At 50.2% G+C, this 20,872-nt stretch overlaps 1 protein-coding gene across 6 annotated transcripts in view; it reads left to right on the forward strand.

Moving 5' to 3' along the window:
- Positions 1 to 20,872, forward strand: part of CHD5 (chromodomain helicase DNA binding protein 5) — a 93,087-nt gene that overhangs the window by 52,860 nt on the left and 19,355 nt on the right. For 5 of the 6 annotated variants that reach the window (XM_053281190.1, XM_053281192.1, XM_053281194.1 and 2 more), the window contains exons 22-31: positions 813 to 937; positions 4,277 to 4,508; positions 5,493 to 5,624; positions 7,105 to 7,277; positions 10,212 to 10,386; positions 11,183 to 11,275; positions 12,169 to 12,257; positions 13,074 to 13,207; positions 14,459 to 14,603; positions 19,945 to 20,104. In XM_053281190.1, coding sequence (XP_053137165.1) covers positions 813 to 937; positions 4,277 to 4,508; positions 5,493 to 5,624; positions 7,105 to 7,277; positions 10,212 to 10,386; positions 11,183 to 11,275; positions 12,169 to 12,257; positions 13,074 to 13,207; positions 14,459 to 14,603; positions 19,945 to 20,104 — 1,458 coding nt within the window. The remainder of the gene's footprint in view (positions 1 to 812; positions 938 to 4,276; positions 4,509 to 5,492; positions 5,625 to 7,104; positions 7,278 to 10,211; positions 10,387 to 11,182; positions 11,276 to 12,168; positions 12,258 to 13,073; positions 13,208 to 14,458; positions 14,604 to 19,944; positions 20,105 to 20,872) is intronic. The other variant, XM_053281193.1, reaches the window with a different exon arrangement.

Consider the following 20,872-nt stretch of genomic DNA (forward strand, 5'->3'; position numbering starts at 1 on the left):
CAATGCTACCTGTCTCTGTTATGGTTCTGGCATGAAAGGGAGTGAAAATGGAAACATTCACAGATTGCCTTTGAGATGGTAGTTCTTGCTTATTATACAGATTTGCGTTACACAGGAAGCTGCCATATACTGAGTCAGACCACTGGTCCATCTAGCTCAGTATTGCCTACCCAGGCTGGCAGCGGCTTCTCCAAGGTTGAAGGCAGGAGTTTCTCTCCACCCTATCTTGGAGATGATGCCAAGGAGGGAACTTGGAATCTTCTGCATGCAACCATGCAGATGTTATTTATTTGTTTGTTTGTTTGTTTAACTTCTGTACCACCCAAACTTTCGTCTCTGGGCGGTTAATATTGAGATAAAAACAATTAAAACAAATATAAAAGGTTAAAACAGTTTGACAATTTAAAATCAGCATAAAATTAAAACCTACAAATTTAAAAAGCTGGAGTTGGACTCACTGGAGCATTTCGTTCTTTTGTTTCGAATAGTGGACTAAAAGCTGTACAGTTCGGGGCTTACAAGCCGAAACCAAAATAAATTATTTCTCTATTGCCGATGTAACCTCACAGTGGACATAGTTCTGTGGGGCTGCATCCTGTCGGGTCCAGGAGCTTCAGGGATGGGTGCGGAGGGTGTATGCCACTGCCCTGCCCGCCTGCCTCTGGCCCCGACTGATCCCCTCTTCGTCTGCCACTAACCAGTCTTGGCTCCGTCCCTGTCGGTCTCCGGGATGCTTGCTGCCGTCACGACTAACCTCCTCTCTGTCTCTCCCCCTCTGGTCCCCCCCACCTTGTGGATTTTGTCGTCCTCAGCGCCTGGAGCTCAGCAGTTCTGCTTCCTGCTCTCCACCCGAGCCGGCGGTTTGGGCATAAACCTTGCTACGGCCGACACGGTCATAATTTACGATTCTGATTGGAATCCTCACAATGACATCCAGGTTAATGCCAGAGCTTCTCCTTTTGCTTCCTTGCCGGGTCATAAAATGCAGCCCCCTTAACAGCCTCCATCTCCCAGACACCCAGACATCCTCCATGGTCCTCGCCCCTCTCTCTTTTCCCCTCCCCTTACTGGTGTTCCCAGTTCCATTTACTCCCACCACCTCCCACAAAGAACTGCTGGTGTTTTCTGGAGGTGCATGGTCCCTGCTTAACCCCCTCTCTCCGCTTTTCCTCTTGTGAAAATCTGTTCCCCCTGCCACTGTATTTTGCATGAAAAGTATCTCAAAAGCCAGCTGTTTGTAATCTTTCTCCCACTGTTAAATGTTGCTTATTTTATTGATGGTTTAATCTTCAGGTTTGCTTTTCATATAGTTTATGGTTTGGGGTGTGTGTGTGTGTGTGTGTGTGTGTGTACGCACGCACGCACGTGCGTTTGTGTGAGTCGCTGTCCTGGGAGTGACTTCTGACCAGAAGCTCACTGCAGACTTGTTTAGATTGCAAATAAATTCACAAGTCACCAGTCCTCATTATAAGCCTGTTTGGACATCCAAGATAAATACTCTTTTGGGGAGGAAAAAAATCCAAACCAACTCAACCGTTTTTGTATACCTTCCTTGCTTAGTAGTCTGTAGGACATTTTTACCCATCACTACTACTATGGATATTATTATTAGTATTAATATTATTAATATTAATAATATTTCTATACCACCTGACATGTGCATCCTTAGGCAGTATACATTTGCTATGAATAGGTCACCAGGCAAATAGATAAAAAAACTGCAAGTATTTATACAGTATACCACTTTTCAACAAAAGTCCTCAAAGTGAAGTCCTTCTCAAAGAAGGATGTAGTGCTGGTGTTGGGTACTGTTATTTATTATATAGAGTTTTATTGTTGACCTATATTTGTGTATGTACAGTATGTGTGGAAATGGCAGGTAAAAATAACAACAAAGAAATGTAGGAAAAATAGACAAGTCCCTGCCCTCAATGAGCTTTCAATCTACGAGGGACTCTAAGGAAATCCACAGGGGAAGAGAGGCATAAGGGGTGGAGTTTTAGGATTGCCATATTCTGGCTTTCGAAATCCGGGTGCCTAATTTGCATATGATGTAAATCGGCTTGAAAATAATTTTTGAGCAGAATAGCGGCTGCACGTTTTGCTCCATAACTCCGCTTCTACAAGGACTAGAGCTTAGCTTTTTTGCTTTTTTAAAAAAATGCAAGTTGAAATCCGCACGCATCTGGGTGGTCTAAGCAATCTGGGTGAGATGCTTAAAGTCCGGGTGAAACCCGGAATTCCCGGGGGACGTGGCAAATCTAGTGCAGTTATAATTGAACGGTGTGGGGTGTGTGTGTGTGTGTGTGTTGGCAATAGATGTCCCTGGGCCCCTGTGTGAGCGGGGCCAAACTGGCTGGGTTGCATGCTTCTCCGAAGAAGAAAGCGGGCAGGCGGGGACCCGGCTTCACGTTTTGTTCCGGGGCCCACTCCATCTTTGCGACACCCCAGGGAGAGAGCGAGCGAGCGAGCGAGAGAGCATGAGCCAGTGGTAACCGAGAGGGGACTCAAATGTAGTCCCCCTTGCAAGCTTGGCTTGAGGTTGGCCCCCATCCTTTTCGCTTGAGCCACTTTGCGGAGCATAAGGCAGGGGCTGACGTCCAAATACGGCCGTAGCTAGTTCTGCTAGGCTCGGGAGTTTGCATTCCAGACTAGCAATAGCAATAGCAATAGCACTTACATTTATATACCGCTTTATAGCCGGAGCTCTCTAAGCGGTTTACAATGATTTAGCATATTGCCCCCAACATTCTGGGTACTCATTTTACCGACCCCGGAAGGATGGAAGGCTGAGTCAACCTTGAGCCCCTGGTCAGGATCGAACTTGCAACCTTCTGGTTACAGGGCGGCAGTTTTACCACTGCGCCACCAGGGGCTCAAAGACTAGCGTCATTGTGCTAAACTGCAGGCCTGCTCAATTCAACCCCCCCCCCCCACTGTTTTTGAACTACAACTCCCATCATCCCCAACCACAGTGGCCAATAGCCAGGGGTGATGGGAGTTGTGGGCCAACATCTGCAGGAGGGCCGAAGTTGAGCAGGCCTGTGCGAATGCCACAAGCTGCATAACCCACGACAGCCTCTCGTGCTGGGGACTTTGGCACAGCGACGTGGTTTTCTTTTACGAATGCAGCTGAGGGACGCAGGATCATAGGAAGCTGCCTTCCATTGAGTCAGACCCTCCAGGGTTTCAGGAGGAAGTATCTCCCAGCCCTACCTGGAAATGCTGCCAGGGATTGGACCGGGGCCCTTCTGCATGCAAGGCAGATGTTCTGCAATAGAGCTACGGTGAACAGAGGAAGTTGCCTTCGGAGATGGGCCTTTGGTCCAACTGGCGCAGTGTTGTCAAAGGCGTTGCAGATTGCCTTTGGGAGGGTAGTTCCTGCTTCTTAACCCCTGCTGACTGGGCAAAGAGGCACCTTTTTAACTTGGCGACTCTCTTTATTTAACAGGGGGAGAGTAACTGGCCCTCTCCACCCCCAGCACAGCATCCCTCCAGTGACTGTTGCTGGTGTCTATCTTGTGTTTCTTTTTAGATTGTGAACCCTTTGGGGATAGGGAGCCATCTTATTTATTTATTATTTCGCTATGTAAACTGCTTTGGAAACTTGTTTAAAAGTGGTATATAAATATTTGTTATTGTTGTTAGGAACATAGGAAGCTGCCATATTCCGAGTCAGACCCTTGGTCCATCTAGCTAAGCATTGTCTACACAGACTGGCAGCGGCTTCTCCAAGGTTGCAGACAGGAATCTCTCTCAGCCCTCTCTTAGAGATGCTGCCAGGGAGGGAACTTGGAACCTAGATGCTCTTCCCAGAGCGGCTCCATCCCCCTAAGGGGAATATCTTGCAGGGCTCACACTACGAGTCTCCCATTCATATGCAACCGGGGCAGACCCTGCTTAGCTAAGTGGACAAGTCATGCTTGCTACCACCAGACCAGCTCTCCTACCTATTATGCAGATTTGCTTTACATAGGAAGCTGCCTTCTACCGAGTCTGACCCTTGGGCATCTAGCTTCTCCAAGGGTTCAGACAGGAGTCTTTCCCAGCCCTACCTGGAGATTGAATCTGGGACCTTCTGTATGTAAGCAGATGCTCTTCCTCTGAGCTACATCCCTATCCCCAAGGCGAATATCCTGCAGCGCCCACATGTAGTCACCCATCCAAATGCAAGCCAGGGCAGACCCTGCTTAGCTAAGGGGGCAACTCATGCCGGCTACCGCAGCGCCAGCTCTCCTGTGTTCTGACACACTGCATCTCCCCACCCCCACCCCAGGCGTTCAGCAGAGCCCACCGGATTGGCCAGAACAAGAAGGTGATGATCTACCGCTTCGTCACGAGGGCCTCCGTCGAGGAGCGCATCACCCAGGTGGCCAAGCGGAAGATGATGCTGACCCACCTGGTGGTGCGGCCCGGCCTGGGCTCCAAGTCTGGATCCATGACCAAGCAGGAGCTGGACGACATCCTGAAGTTTGGCACGGAGGAGCTGTTCAAGGACGACGTGGAAGGTGAGTTGGCGTGGCCAGGCATCCTCCGGGGAGGATGAGGGTGGAGAAGGATCCTTAGGCCATGGAGAGGGTGGAACATAGGAAGCTGCCATATAACGAGTCCCTCTAGCTCAGCATGGTCTACACAGACTGGCAGCGGCTTCTCCGAGGTTGCGGGCAGGAGTCTCTCTTAGACCTCTCTTGGACTTGCTGCCAGGGAGGGAACCTGGAACCTTCTGCAGGCAAGCAGGCAGGGGCTCTTCCACAGACCTCTGGCCCCGTCCCCCTAAGGGGAATGGCTTACAGCACTCACACACGTCTCCCATTCAAATGTAAACCAGGGTGGACCCTGCTTAGCAAAGGGGGCCTTTCATGCTTGCTACCACCAGACCAGCTCTCCTATATACCACTGCAATGGGTATACCAAAGCAATGCAATGGGAGGAGGACCCCACCCTGCCTAGGTTCCCATGTCTGGGTCTGGAGGGGGTGTTCTCCAGCGCATGAAGTTCCTGCTTCAAGCCCCAAGTCCCTGACAGAAGGTGACTGGAGAAAAGGGGACAGGTCAAGGAGGCCTTACACTGTCTGTGGGGGCCAAGAAACGGTCCACAGGAACATAGGAAGCTCCTTGGAACCGAGTCAGACCCTTGGGTCCCTCTAGCTCAGGATCGCCTACCCTGACTGGCAGCAGCTCTCCAAGGTTTCAGGCAGGGGTCTTTCCCAGCCCTACCTGGAGATGCTGCCAGGGACTCAACCCGGGAAATTCTTCTGCATGCAAACCAGATGCTCTCCCACGGAGCTGCGGCCCCATCTCCAAGGGGAATGTCTGACAGTGCCCACCTGTAGTCTCCCATCCAAATGCAAACCAAGGCAGACCCTGCTTAGCAAAGGGGACCGTTCCCACTCACCCCGGCAAGCTGACCAGCTCTCCTCTCCCAGCGGACTCACGAGACACCCTGCTCCTCCCACGCTGTTTCCTGAGGCACGCTCTGCTCTCCTTCCCCAGCCATGATGTCGCAGGTGCAGCGGGTCAGCACGCCCGAGGCCATGACGCCTTTCGCTGAGGCCCCGGCCTCCAAAGCGGGGGCGGCGGCGGCGGCTCCCAGCATGAAGAAGAAGCACGGTGGACCCCCTCCAGGTGGGTGAGGGGACTCGGGTGCGAGGCTGAGCTCAGGGTTTGCTCTGGCAGCATGAAAAGCTGTCTCGGCGGATGGCAGGCCTCTTTCCTCCGAGAACGTGCCTTTGGCAGTCCCTCCTCGTCCAAGCTGAAAAAGAACGGTGGACACGAATATACCGCTCCTCAGCCCAAGTTCTCCAAGCCGTTTCCATCGAAAAATAAATCATGCCTCAATAAGAGGGCTCCCTGTCCCCAAAGGGCTCACAATCTAAAAGGAAGCTAAAGGGAGACACCAGCCACAGTCACTAGAGGGGTGCTGTGCTTGGGCTGGACGAGGCCAGTTGCTCTCTCCCTGCTAAACACAAGAGAATCGCCACTTCAAAAGGTGTCTCTTTGCTCAGCAGTGGTATAAAAGGATACCGTAGGACTGGGAAACCTCAACCCAAATAGTCAGAGGGTTGGGACACTCTCCCAACAAGAAGAGGCTAAAGCATGAATGGGCTTTTACATAGGAACAGAGGAAGCTGCCATATACTGAGTCAGACCCTTGGTCCATCTAGCTCAGTATTGTCTTCACAGACTGGCAGCGGCTTCTCCCAGGTTGCAGGCAGGAGTCTCTCTCAGCCCTATCTTGGAGATGCTGCCTGGGAGGGAACTTGCAACCTAGATGCTCTTCCCAGAGTGGCTCCATCCCCTGAGGGGAATATCTTGCAGTGCTCACACATCAAGTCTCCCATTCAGATGCAACCAGGGCAGACCCTGCTTAGCTATGGGGACAAGTCATGCTTGCTACCACCAGACCAGCTCTCCTGCCAGTTGAGTTCAGCTGAGAAAGACAACTGAAGAGCACAGAATAGAAGCATGTGCAATCTTGGAGGCTGTGGGGGACAGAGAGGAACCTTCCTGGCAACAGGACTAGGGACCATGGCTTGAAATGGAGAAGTGGATTCAGGCTAGACATTAGGAGGAATTTCCCGACTGAGAGAGCTGTTGGACAGCGGAACAGCCTGCCTCATGCAGTGGGGGGCTTTTCTTTGCTGGAGGATTTCAGACAGATGCCCGACAGCCACCTGTCGGGGATCTGGTGGCAGATTCCTGCACTGAGTGGGGTGGGTGGGTGGGTGGGGGGTAGACTAGAAGACTTCCAGGACCCCTTCCGACTCTAGGCCTCTATAATATATGGAATTTCCTGCCATGAGGAAATTGTAGTGATGGCTTTAGAAGGACAGTTTCAGGCAGGAGAGGTCCATCAATGGCTATCCCCTGGTGATGATAAATGGAACCTCTATGGGCAAAGGCAGGCTACCCCTGAATGCTCGTCGTTTTGTGGGAGGGCTGTTCCTTTTGTGCTCTGCTTGTGTGTTCCTGGAGGCATCTGGGTGGCCACCATGAGAATTAGGATGTCAGCCGAGATGGGGGCACGTTGACCTGATTCGGCAGAGCTCTTTTTGTGCGTCTGCGTCCCGAAGAGGTGACTGCTGGCTTTCTCTCCCTCTCCCAGGTGAGAACAAAGACGTGGAGGACAGCAGCGTGATCCACTATGACGACGCGGCCATCTCCAAGCTCCTGGACCGAAACCAGGACGCCACCGACGACACAGAGCTGCAGAACATGAACGAGTATCTCAGCTCTTTTAAAGTGGCCCAGTATGTTGTGAGAGAAGAGGACGGTGTGGTAATGTGCCCAGCATCATGGGTTTCCTTTTGGTCTTCTCAATTCCTTTCTTTCCCTCAGGTTTTTTATTTCAGCTCGTATCTCCGAATCTTGAGGCACCTCTCGATACGAATCGAGTGCTGCAGTACGATACAAGCCAACGGTTGGAACCAGTGATTCCCAGTAAGTGGGCTCCTCAGATTTGCTAACGACAACTCCCAGAATCCCTGGTTGTAATAGCCTGTGGCTGGGGATTATGGGAGTTGTAGTCAACAACATCTGGGAATCCTAGTTACAGGGAAGGCTGGTCGTAGCAGTTCCCTAATCCAACAGCGGTAAAATTCAGCTACCCTTCAGGTTTTATTCATAGCCTAAGGGTTTTCTAGCCTTTTCAAGGCACCCCCTGCCTGTATGCTGTGGAATCCCTGTGTTTTGTAAAGGATTCTGGGAAGCATCCCAGGGTGTCCATGGACCACCTGGGGCTTCATCGTTGCTCCTGTGAACTGAGGGTGCCATTTGAGTGCACACACGGCTCCGTGCCTTCCGAGAATCTTCTGAGCTGAGCTGACAAGGACGATCTCACTGAGAAACCTTTAACAAGTCTCCTAGAAATCAGACATCCCTCACAGCACAGTTTGGAAACAGCTGGGTTGCCCAAATCATTTCTGCAAGGGAAATGCTTTTAGGGGCCCTGGGCCCCAGTTCTTCCTGTGTGCGGCTTAACTGGCAAGGTGTGATCCTTTGACCATTGTGGGATGATGGCTAAAGGGTCTCATCACAACAATGATGGGAGTTGTAATCCAGCAGCACCTGGGGACTCAAGGTGGAGAACCCCTGACGTATGGGGAGGGGGTGATCTCTGATGTGTGTAGGGTTCTGGCTGCCCTTCAAGCCAGCACCTTGCATTGCTTGCTTGCTTGCTTGCTTCTTTCTTTCTTTCTTTCTTTCTTTCTTTCTTTCTTTCTTTCTTTCTTTCTTTCTTTCTTTCTTTCTTTCTTTCTTTCTTTCCTGTCTCAGGGCAGTTTACAAAATCAAAAACAAAACCAGAATTAAAACAGCAGCAGCAACAAGAATAAACTTCCAGCTGATCAAAGGCTTGATGAAATAAATGGGTCTTGAGCACTGAGCCCAGAAATGGGCGGCTGTAAAGTGGGTGGATTCTGTTCCTTCCTCCCCCGGGTTGACCCAGAGGTGCGGCTGTGACTTTCTTCTTCCCGGCCAGCCCTGGCATTTGCCTGCTTAACCCAGCATGCCGCGAATCTCAGTTTGAAAACGAAACAGTCTTTTTCTAGCCCTGAAGAGGTGTTTGTGTGTGTGTGTGTACGTGTGTACACATACACATATGTGCGTGGGCAGGGCAGAGTTCCCTCTCTGAATTTCCTCTTCCCATTTCTCTGCATACAAGTCATAGGAACAAGTTAATTGATGGTGTGTGTATGTTGGTGGGCGTTGTTTTGTTAGAAAAACCAACAAGAATTCAGACTGCTAGATTTTTATTTTTTTTAGTCTGCTTAGCATACACAGCAGGGAATTGCAGGCCACACAGTGTAGCAAGTTCCAGTCTCCGAACTTCCCAAAGTTGGGTCCTCAGATGTTTTGGACTACAATTCCTATCGTCCCCCACCACAATGGTCACACATTTTTTTAGACTTTGCCATGCCATAACTTGGCAGACAAGTCCTCGGAAGTTCCTAGCCCACAAAAAAGCACCTCCTACCCCTGGTGGCCAAGTGATTTAGCTGCTTACACACCTGTAACGTGGCTCATTTGCTCGAGCGATCTCAAGCCGTCTGTCCTGTCAGCCGTTTTGCTCTCTGCTTCTAGTGTGGCGTTCGCTGCCTGGTTTTGCTCTCAGGGATGCAGAAGTCACACACACACACACGGATTGCTTTTTATCGCAAAGCCAGCTGACTTGGGATTATTTTAAAATATAACCAATTTTCTAGTCCTCAAGGTGGCAAAGGCAGGCCGAGGTAGATGTTTTTAGTCTGTGTTTTTAGGCCCAATGGCAAGTTGGAAGACTGATGGGGACTAAGCAAGTGGTTTGGTGGTCAAGGGAGCGGGGCTTTAATGCCTGCTATAGTTTTACCCCTTCTGATGGCCAACAGAAGCAAAATAATTTGTGCTCCAAATTCCCCAACTCTGCACTAGGGCACATTAGTGTGCTCTGAGGAATTAGTCCCTGCTTGACTCAGTGTTCTGGCCTGGCCTCCTCCTGATCACGCGGTAGATAACTCCATGGCATCTCTTCATGGGATGCAACTGGAACTGCCCCAATGCAGGGACACGGCAAATGACCCATTCCTGGAAGAGGCTGCCTGTGCGTTCTCTGAATGAGTCCCTGTTCTTCTGTGCTCCCAGTCAGGAGGGACCTCTGGAACTGTGACCCACTCCAAGGCAAAGCAGCTTGGCTCCTCCAAGAGTAGTTCTTTCTTTGGCTCTCAGAGTAAGCCTCCTTCTCAAGTGGAGGTGTGTTGTGCACATACATTTTTTGTCAAGGAAAAAGAGGTGTTTTTGCTGTCGGGGTGGATTTCTGCAAATATGTGCCACTTTGTTTCTTTAGCAAAATTCATATGGAACACAGACGGTTTTGCCTGTAACAGGGATTCCCAGATGCTGTTGACTACAGCCCCCATAATCCCCAGCCAAAGGCCAATGCAGCTGGGGAAGATGGAGGTTGTAGTCAGCTGCGCTTGGGAATCTCTGACTACACCTCCCATAATCCCCAGCCAAAGGCCAGTGCAGGCGGGGAAGATGGGGATTGTAGTCAGCTGCGTTTGGGAATCCCTGTTCCAGGGGAAACAGGCCACAGCACCCAGCTTTGCCTTTATACCTGGCGGACAGGTGAGCTTTAGGGGGGGGCGTCTCTTTGGGGAGCGGATTCTTCCTTCTTGGAACCCTGGGTTGGGAGCCGTCCCGCCTCTGACCCCGTCTCCTCCTCTCCGGTGGCTGCAGGAGGAGGTGGAGCGGGAGATCATCAAGCAGGAGGAGAACGTGGACCCCGACTACTGGGAGAAGCTGCTGAGGCACCACTACGAGCAGCAGCAGGAAGACCTGGCCCGCAACCTGGGGAAGGGGAAGCGCGTCCGCAAGCAGGTCAACTACAACGATGCCTCGCAGGAGGACCAAGGTACGTCCGGGCTGGGCCCTTCGCTCGCCACGTGCACCCATGGATAGCGGCTTGCCCTTGGGAGCTGGGGGAGGCCGGAAGAGGCCGTTGGGGTTAGGGTTAGGGTTAGGGTTGGTGCTCTCTCCAGCCCCACCCAAGGGCCTCACTGCCTGCAGGCTGGCCGTTCACCCGGTCGATCTGGTGGGGTTAACGGCGCAGCTCTATCTGTTGAATGGCCGGCCTGCAGCCTTCACGGAGGACATGCCTCTCAGTGGCTGCTAGTCCGATGCCTCTGAATCCCAGTTGCAAGGAAGTCACAGCAGGAGAGAAGGCGTGCCTTCCGCACTTGTCCGTGGGCTCCCCAGAGGCATCGGGTGGGCCACTGTGGGAAATAGGATTTTGCACTAGATAGGCCTTGAGCCTGACCCAGCAGGGCTGCTCTAATGTTCGAAGGAGCCTGGGCGAGGCATGAAAGGAGGCAGTGTGGCTTGCTCCCCCCTCTCTCTCTCGCCCTGCCTCGGAGAATCCCACAGATTAATTATGCACCGTGTGAAAAAGTACTTCCTTTGGTTGCTCCTCAGTTTCTTGGCCACCAGGGGCAAGCTGCTACTGGCACCCATACTATCCCACGAGGAGCTAGGAAAACATCCAAAAATGTGGGTATGCTTTTGTAGCCAGAAGTGGTATAGCCCCTTCTAACCAAGTCAGGACCGTATCGCCTCCTTCCACTGCACATGCTGAGGAGGCCCAAGTCCTGGCAGTTCTGACCGGTGGCATCTCCGTCTCCTCCTCCCTCCCTCCCTCCCGCCCTCCCCAGAGTGGCATGACGAGCTGTCAGACAACCAGTCTGAGTACTCCATTGGCTCCGAAGACGAGGACGAGGACTTCGAGGAGAGGCCCGAAGGTCAGAGTGAGTCTGGCGTTTGTTACCTTCTCCGGCATCCTTTCTCTCCTCTGCCTGCAGACGCCGGGGACTCGAATGGAAGCGTCTCTTCTCCACTGGTGGGCCCTTTGGGGCTGCTGGAGTTTGGCCGGTCTGTGGAATCTGGACGCACACCAGCAAGTGGCCATCCTGCATCTGTCAGACGGGGCAGAGAAGTGGGGAGCAGAGAGAAAATGACCCCTAGCCAGCAAGAAGCAGGGAAAGCAGGAATTCCCAGCTCGGATCTTTCCTGAGCTGGGAATGGCCTATTCTGCGGTGTGCCAGCCACTTTTATTTTATTTCCCCCCAAAATGCTCCATCTTAGGATGATGCCGGCCAGGAGGGTCACAGAGAGAATGAGGCAGCCTTGGAAGGTCCTGTAGTGGGGAGAACTTGCATCTGCTGCAAAGTCTCTCTTCCACCCAAGTGGTAAAGGAGTTCCATGCTCCTCTTCACACCATGTTCTCTCTTCCTGCTTCTAAGCAACAATTTATTTCTTATGCGTTTGTAATTACGCCCTCCTTCCAAGGACTATATGTATGTATTTAATAATATGTTTATGCCACTTGGTGCCACAATTTGGTGCCACAATTCAGAACAAACCAACCCACAAAAGCAGACATCAAATATTTAGGTGCAGATAGCCTAGCTTTATCCCCTGGCTTAAGAGAAGAGGGATGGAAATGTGATTAAGACATGTATTTGTCTAATCTAGGGAGTCTCAAACCAGGGTCCCCAGATGTTGACAGACTACAACTCCCATCATCCCCTGTTTGAGAATCCCTGGTTTAATCCTCTTTGGAGCCCATGATGGCTTCTGGGGGTTTTCTCCCCTAAGGGGACTCACTCTGTCGACCGGGTGTCTGTCTAACGCACTCCAGGTGGACGCAGGCAGTCTCGGAGGCAGCTGAAGAGTGACAGAGACAAGCCGCTCCCGCCATTACTGGCAAGAGTTGGTGGAAACATTGAGGTGAGTCTTGGTTGCGGTGCCTTGGAGGGCATGCCTGGTTGCAGCCTTGGATGTTGGAGGGCTTTGCACCTTGGTCTGTTTGTTTATTTATCTTGTTTAACATATTTGTATACCACCCAAAATGCAAGTCTCTGGGTGGTTTACAACAAAACAATAAAAACAACAAAGAAAAAGGTTAAAACATTACAACCATTTAAAAATTTAAACGTTAAAACTATTAAAAAGCATCAAACAATTAAAACAGTATCTAATTAAAAGCCTGGGTGAACAAATGCACCTTGACTGCCTTTTTAAAAGTCGTAAGAGTTGGGGAGGCTCTTGTTTCAGCAGGGAGCACTTTCCAAAGCCTCGGGGCAGCAACGGAGAAGAAGGCCCGTCCCTGAGTAGCCACCAGACAACTGTAGACAAACCTCTCCAGATGATCTCAATGGGTGGTGTGGTTCATAGCAAAGGAGGCGTCCTCTCAAATACCCAGGGCCCAAGCTGTTTAGGGCTTTATAGGTTATAACCAAAACCTTGCATTTTGCCCGGAAACTTATCAGCAACCAGTGTAGATCTTTTAAGATAGGAGCGATATGGTCTCTCCGAGATGGCCCAGAGACCAACCTGGCTGCCGCATTCTGGACCAACTGCAGTTTCCAAACTATGAACAAAAGCAGCCCCACATAGAGCACATAGTGGTAGTCAAATCTGGTGACCAGTTTGAGAAGATCTCCCCCAAACCAGCCTTGTGCCATCAGATGTGCCGGCAGAGCGCATGGAAGGCTGAGAGCTGGTGACGTGCCTTTCCTCCCTCCTCCCTGCTTCTTTCTGTAGGTGCTGGGATTCAACGCGCGACAACGGAAGGCCTTCCTGAACGCCATCATGCGCTGGGGGATGCCCCCACAAGACGCCTTCAACTCACACTGGTTGGTGCGGGACCTCCGCGGGAAGAGTGAAAAGGAGTTCAGGTACCTGAGATGCCCTGTGTAACTTGACCCCATTTCCACCCCAGCTCGGCCACAAACCACAAGACAACCCAGTTGTGTGGCAAGGACGTGGCCTCCTTTGGGTCTCTTTGCTCTCCCAATCCGCTGTGAATCCTTGGGAGGACTGTACCATCGCCCCATGGTAATTGCCAGATTTCTGAAAATGGCACAACTACTCCAAGCCCGTGCACCAAAAACAGCATGCTGTGAAAACTGCAAAATCTCTCCAGACTTCTGCACTGAAACCTGCATGTGGTGAGGGCCCCACAGTTTTGGAACTGCATTTACCTCATAGGTTTTGATGTGCTTAACAAATCCAAGAGAAATCCCAATCCTATTTCAAGCCCGTCTATATGAAGGGTGATGATTTTGTCTGCCAGATTTCTGAAAATGTCAAAAATAATCCAAATTTTAAACCAAAATCAGTATATTGACTGGCTCCCAAAATTTGGAGACTACACTTTCCTTGTAGGTGTGGATGTGTTTTAACAACTCCAAGAAAAACCTCTTCATGATTCCTGTCCCTTCTAGATTTTTAGGCACAATTTTCTTTGCCATATTCCTAAAAATTGCAAAAATCTGCCAAAATTGTGCACCAAAATCAGCGTGTTAACTTACTCCCAACATTTTGAGACTGCGCTTAAGTACATCAAAACCTATGAAGCAGCTCCCAGAAAAACCTCCTGACTGTTCCTATTTCTTCTGTTTGTACCCATAATTTCTTTTTCCAGATTTCTGAATTGCAAAGAACATCCCAAATTTGTGCACCAAAAATCAGCACTTTGTTAAAGTCCTGAAATTTTTAAACAGAACTTTCCTTATACATGTAGATGTGCTTAAAAACTCCACAAAATATCTCCTGGCTATTCCTGTCCCTTTAAAATTTCCTCTGTGATTCCCCCCCCCCCGATTTCTGAAAAATAAAAAAATACCCCAGATTTGTGCACCAAAATCTGCATGTTGTGGGTCTCCTACAATTTTGCAACTCTGCTCAGCTGGTAGGTGTGACTGTGCTTAACTACGCCAAGAAAAATTATCCTATTCCTTCTATATCCACCAGATTGCTGTAAATTGCAAAAATACCCCCAAATTGTTGCACAAAATTCAGGATGTTGTGGGACTCTCATAAACCTGAAACTCCACGTTGCTTCTTCAGTGTGCCTGAGCTGAACAACTTCTTTCCAGCCAATGGCCACCTTGAACTCTGTCTCTCCCTTCCCATTTCCTCCCCAGAGCTTATGTGTCCCTGTTTATGAGGCACCTGTGTGAGCCTGGGGCAGATGGTGCCGAGACCTTTGCCGACGGCGTCCCCCGCGAGGGTCTCTCCCGCCAGCACGTGCTGACCCGCATCGGAGTGATGTCGCTAGTAAGGAAGAAGGTGGGTGAGTAGCGCTCCAGGTATGGGGCAATTCCTCCTGGGGGCTGCTCATTCTCTGGAGAGTTGGTGAGAAATCCAGGGGCGAGGTGTTGGCCTTGCTTATGGCCAAAGCTGGACCCTGACCTTTCTGAAGTCCTGAAACGGGAACCGAGAGGGGGCAGTCCCGTGGGGACGGTGGAGGTTTCAAAATGCAACCCTCTTTGTCTGATTTGGGGCAGACATTTGCATTGAGTGGCTGCAAAATAGGGAGAGAGATGAGTGAGTGATTTGTAGCGGGGGGGGGATGGCTTAACCCTTCCCCCATTCGCCACCTTCCCCCGCCCCCCAACACAAACACCCCTCAATCCTTTAATTTGTATTCTCTACTCTCAAGGAGTACACGAGATCCCTTGTTTTGTGGGTCACCTGGGAGAAAATTGCTGGTCTTCAGGTAGCAAGCATGAATTGTCCCCTTTGCTAAGCAGGGCCTGTGCTGGTTTTCCTTTGGATGGGTGACCATATGTGAGCACTGTGAGATCTTTCCCTTAGGGGATGGGGCCTTAGCTCAGTGGAAGAGTGTCTGCATGCATGGAAAAGGTTCTGGGTTTAGTCACTGGTTGCATCTCCCGGCGGGGCTGGAGGGAGAGACTCCCGCTTGAAACCTTGGAGAGTGGCTGCCAGTCAGTGTAGACAGTGTAGACAATAGCGAACAGGACGTAGGAGTTTTGCAGAAGTTTAGCGGGAACTGTGTGTGGGAGCCTGGAACAAGCCCCCGCGATCACAAGGATCACAAGGAGCCTGGTGGAGAAGAGAATGTAAGTACATATCCCTCCCTTGTCTCCCTCATATTCTTGGGAAAGGCTGTTTGGACAGTTAAATAGCTGACCATTACAGCTGAGACCTATCCTAATAAAGTATCTAATAAACGGACAATAAGCTCCCTAAATACTGTAAACAGCCAACAAAAACAGTATGAAGATAGAAGGTCGGCAGGGGAAGGGGCACTTCCCAGTGTATTGCGCAGAGTGCCACATGTACAACTATTTGCCCCATGGGCAGAAGTCATGGGTGTGTGCTCGGTGCAAGGAGCTCCTGGCTCTCAGGGAACAAATCCGTTCCCTTCAGACCAAGGTGGCGGATCTGGAGAAGCTCAGAGAGACAGAGAGGCATGTGGACGAGACCTTCAGGGATGTGATAGAGGCATCCCATTCCAGGGCTGGTAGCTCCTCTGCTGTCAGGGAGAATGAAGGTCTTGGGCGAGGAGGACATCGGTCTGAGGAAGAGGGAAATGCTCCTTTAGAAGGGACCCCTTCCGTGGATGATGAGCCCATATCCTCTCGCATGGCGGATACTCCTCTGGGGGGTGGGGGCCTCCTTGTAGTGGGAGATTCGATCATTAGGGGGATAGAGAGATGGGTTTGTGACCCGCGTGTTGACCACACGGTGACTTGCCTGCCTGGTGCGAAGGTTGCGGACATTACGCAGCGTCTAGACAGGCTCCTAGGCAGTGCTGGGGAGGAGACAGCTGTCGTGGTGCTGGGGAGGAGACAGCTGTCGGGGAGTGCTGGGGAGGAGACAGCTGTCGGCACCAACTATGTGGGGAAATGCAGTCGGGAGGTCCTGGAAGCCAAATTTAGGCTGATAGGTAGCATTTTGAAGTCCAGGAGCCCCAAGGTAGCATTCTCAGAAACGCTACGTGTTCCACGCACAAGTACAGTGAGACAGGCAGAGCTGAGGGGTTTCAATGTGTGGATGAGACGTTGGTGCCGGGAGGAGGGGTTTAGATTTGTTAGGCACTGGGACACATTTTGGGGCAAGCAAGGCCTGTACAAAAGGGACGGGCTGCACTTGAACCAAGATGGAACCAGACTGCTGGCGCTTAAAATCAAAAAGGTTGCAGAGCAGCTTTTAAAATGACACCTGGGGAACAGCCGATGGGAGCTGGGCAGTATCCCGTTTGGCAAAAGCCATCCTTTAAAGTGTGAGGCGGCAAAGAATTCAGATAAAACAGAAGGGGACAGAGCAGAACTGCATAAAGAGCAGACGGGAGGCTGTGCCAGCAGGTCAAAGAGTCAAAGGAATAGCATACATCAGGGGAGAGATTCAGCGTATAGGTGCTTATATGCCAATGCCAGAAGCCTCCGAGCCAAGATGGGTGAGCTGGAGTGCTTGGTTGCTAATGCAGAAATAGATATAGTGGGCATAACAGAAACATGGTGGAACAGTGAGAACCAGTGGGACACTGTTATCCCTGGGTATAAACTCTATAGAAAGGACAGGGAGGGGCGCCTTGGAGGAGGGGTAGCACTGTATGTTAAAGAAGGGATAGAATCTAACAAGCTAGAAAACCTAGGTGGACTGGAGTCCTCCACAGAAACCCTGTGGGTGACTATACAAGGCCGGAAAGGGAACGTGTTACTGGGGACGTGCTATCGCCCTCCAGATCAAAATGCCGACAGTGACTGGGAGTTGCAGGAGGAAATCAGGGAGGCGTCAAGGAGAGGCAGGGCTGTAATTATGGGTGATTTCAATTACCCACACATAGACTGGGTAAATTCACATTCAAGTCAGGACAAAAAGGTCAAATTTCTAGATACGCTAAATGACTGTGCACTAGAACAGTTGGTCATGGAACCGACCAGAGAGAAGGCGACCTTGGATCTAATTCTGAGTGACACCTAGGACCTGGTGCGTGATGTCAGTGTCATCGACCCTTTAGGGAACAGTGACCACAGTGCCATCAAATTCAGCATACATGCGGGGAGAAAATCACCAAGGATGTCTAACACAGACATTTTGAATTTCAGAAGAGGAAACTTCTCCATAATGAGGAGTATGGTGAAAAGAAAGCTGAGGGGGGAAATCAGGAGAGTCACTTCGCTCCAGAGTGCATGGAGTTTACTCAAAACCACAATACTAAAGCCCAGTTAGATTGTATACCCAAAAGGAGAAAAGGTACCACTAAGTCCAGGAGGATGCCAACATGGCTAACGGGTACTGTCAAGGAAGCCATAAAAGGGAAGAAGACTTCCTTCCAAAATTGGAAGGCCTGTCCAAACGAAGAAAACAGAAAGGAACACAAACTCTGGCAAAAGAAATGCAAGGTGACAATAAGGGAGGCAAAAAGAGAGTTTGAGGAACATTTAGCCAAAAGTATCAAGGGGAATAACAAAAACTTCTTTAAGTACATCAGAAGCAGGAAACCTGCCAGGGAGGCAGTTGGACCATTAGACAATGAGGGAATGAAAGGGATTATTAAGGAAGATATGGAGGTTGCAGAGAAGCTGAATGAGTTCTTTGCATCTGTCTTCACGGCAGAGGATACTGAGCATATACCTGTTCCTGAACCAGGCTTTTTAGGGATGGAGGCTAGAGAGCTGAGTCAGACAGAAGTGACAAGGGATGATGTTCTAAACTGTCTGGAAAAACTGAAAGCTAACAAATCACCAGGGCTGGATGGCATCCATCCAAGAGTCCTCAAAGAACTCAAATGTGAAATTGCCGATCTCCTTGCTAAAATATTTAACTTATCCCTGAAATCGGGCTCTGTACCAGAGGACTGGAGAGTAGCAAATGTAAAACCGATTTTCAAGAAGGGATCCAGGGGCGATCCGGGAAATTACAGGCCGGTTAGCCTAACGTCCGTTCCAGGCAAATTGATGGAAAGCATCCTCAAGGATAAAATTGTAAAGCACCTAGAAGAACAGGCCCTGCTGGGAGTGAGCCAGCATGGCTTCCGCAAAGGTAAATCTTGCCTCACCAACCTTTTGGACTTCTTTGAGAGTGTCAACGAGTGTGTGGATCAAGGTGATCCAGTTGACATAGGACTTCCAAAAAGTCCCTGGACTTCCAAAAAGCTTTTGACAGAGTTCCTCATCAAAGACTCTTGAGGAAATTTAGCGGTCATGGGATAAGGGGACAAGTATAGGTATGGATTGCTAACTGGTTGGAAGACAGGAAACAGAGGGTAGGTGTAAATGGAGAGTTTTCACAATGGAGGGAAGTAAGAAGTGGGGTCCCCTAGGGATCTGTACTGGGACCGGTGCTTTTTAATTTATTCATAAATGATCTAGAAGCAGGGGTAAGCAGCGATGTGGCCAAATTTGCAGATGATACCAAACTCTTCCAGGTAGTGAAATCCAAAACGGATTGTGAGGAGCTCCAAAAGGATCTCTCCAAACTGGGGGAGTGAGTGACAAAATGGCAAATGCGGTTCAATGTTAGCAAGTGTAAAGTGATGCACATTGGGATGAAAAATCCCAACTTCAAGTATATGCTGATGGGAACCGAGCTGTCGGTGACGGACCAGGAGAGGGATCTTGGGTTTGTGGTGGACAGCTCGTTGAAAGTGTCAACTCAATGTGCGGCAGCTGTGAAAAAGGCCAATTCCATGCTAGGGATCATTAGAAAGGGGATTGAAAATAAAACGGCTAATATTATAATGCCCTTATACAAAACTATGGTGTGACCACACTTGGAGTACTACATACAATTCTGGTCACCACATCTTAAAAAGGACATTGTTGAACTGGAGAAGGTACAGAAGAGGGCAACCAAGATGATCAGGGGCCTAGAGCACCTTTCTTATGAGGCAAGACTACAACACCTGGGGCTTTTTAGTTTAGAAGAAAGATGACTGCGGGGAGACATGATAGAGGTCTATAAAATCATGCATGGTGTGGAGAAAGTGGAGAGAGAGAAATTCTTTTCCCTCTCACACAACACTAGAACCAGGGGTCACTCCATGAAAGTGATTGCCAGGAGGTCTAGGACCAACAAACGGAAGTACTTTTTCACACAACGCGTGATCCACTTGTGGAACTCTCTGCCACAGGATGTGGTGACAGCCAACAACCTGGATGGCTTTAAGAGGGATTTGGATGACTTCATGGAGGAGAGGTCTATCAATGGCTACTAGTCGGAGGGCTGTGGGCCACCTCCAGCCTCAAAGGCAGGATGCCTCTGAGTACCAGTTGCAGGGGAGTAATGGCAGAAGAGAGGGCACGCCCTCAACTCCTGTCTGTGGCTTCCAGCGGCATCTGGTGGGCCACTGTGCGAAACAGGATGCTGGACTAGATGGGCTGCCTTGGGCCTGATCCAGCAGGGCTGTTCTTATGTTCTTAATACTGAGCTAGGTGGACCAAGGGTCTGACTCAGTACACGGCAGCTTCCTCTGTTCCTATGAGATCAATTTCATTGCTGCTGTTTTAGTTCTGTGTGAATATGCCACTCAGATGCTGCTGTGGTTAGTTTTCCCTTGGATTTTGTTTCTAATTTTTGACCCACTTGCATTGGAAAGTTAACCCCTTGTGTCCCCCATCCTCCCCGTTCCCGCCTGTTTCTCTATCTGCTCCGGTTTCAGGTTCAGGAGTTTGAGCCCGTCAACGGGAAGTACAGCACCCCAGACCTAATCCCAGAAGGAGTGGATGGCAAGAAATGCCGTGAGGTTCTCTCTTCGGACCCGAACACGCCTGTGCCAGCTAGCCCAGCTCATGGGCAAGTGGTGCCCACATCACAGCCGGGTAAGAACCTACTTTGTTTATGTGGAGGGGAGGGACAATTCTAGACGTCCAAGCCAGATTTAATTAATAGTACTACGGCTACTTATATACCGCTTTGCAACAGAAGTTTGCAAACTGGTTTACATTCATATTAAAAGAATGATAAGGGGAAGATTAGTCGGTGTCCCCAAAGGGCTCACAATCTAAAAAGAGAGGCACAAAGTAGATACCAGCAGCAGCTGCTGGAGGGACGGTGTGTTGGGGCTGGATAGGGCCAGTTGCTCTCCCTCCACCCTGTTTAATATGAAGAGCACCACTGCTTGAAAGGTGCCTCTTTGCCCAGTTGCCAGGAGCCTTACTTTATTTATTTATTGTTTATTTTTTACATTTATATCCCGCGTTTTCCTCCGCGGAGCTCAGAGTGGTGTACATGGTTATGTTTATCCTCGCAACAACCCTGTGAGGTAGGTTAGGCTGAGAGATACGTGACTGGCCCAGAGTCACCCTGTGAGTTTCGTGGTCGAATGGGGGATTTGAACTCGGGTCTTCCTGGTTCTAGTCCAACACTCTAACCACTACGCTACGCTGGCTCTTTACTTTGGGAGGGTAGGTGTGTGTCCACATAGCGGCCAGATTTACGCCAAAGTCCGAGCAATATTTCAGAGAGCGCGTCACACACGATTCAGGTTTCCCCCTCCATCTTGGAATTTATGTCCAGGGTTAAAAAAACCCCTCCTTTTGCGTTGGAGTACCTGTTATGCCCCGAATTCGCAGTAAAGCCTTACAGTA

Source organism: Hemicordylus capensis, chromosome 16 (genome assembly GCF_027244095.1).
Source record: "Hemicordylus capensis ecotype Gifberg chromosome 16, rHemCap1.1.pri, whole genome shotgun sequence".
NCBI lineage: Eukaryota > Metazoa > Chordata > Lepidosauria > Squamata > Cordylidae > Hemicordylus > Hemicordylus capensis.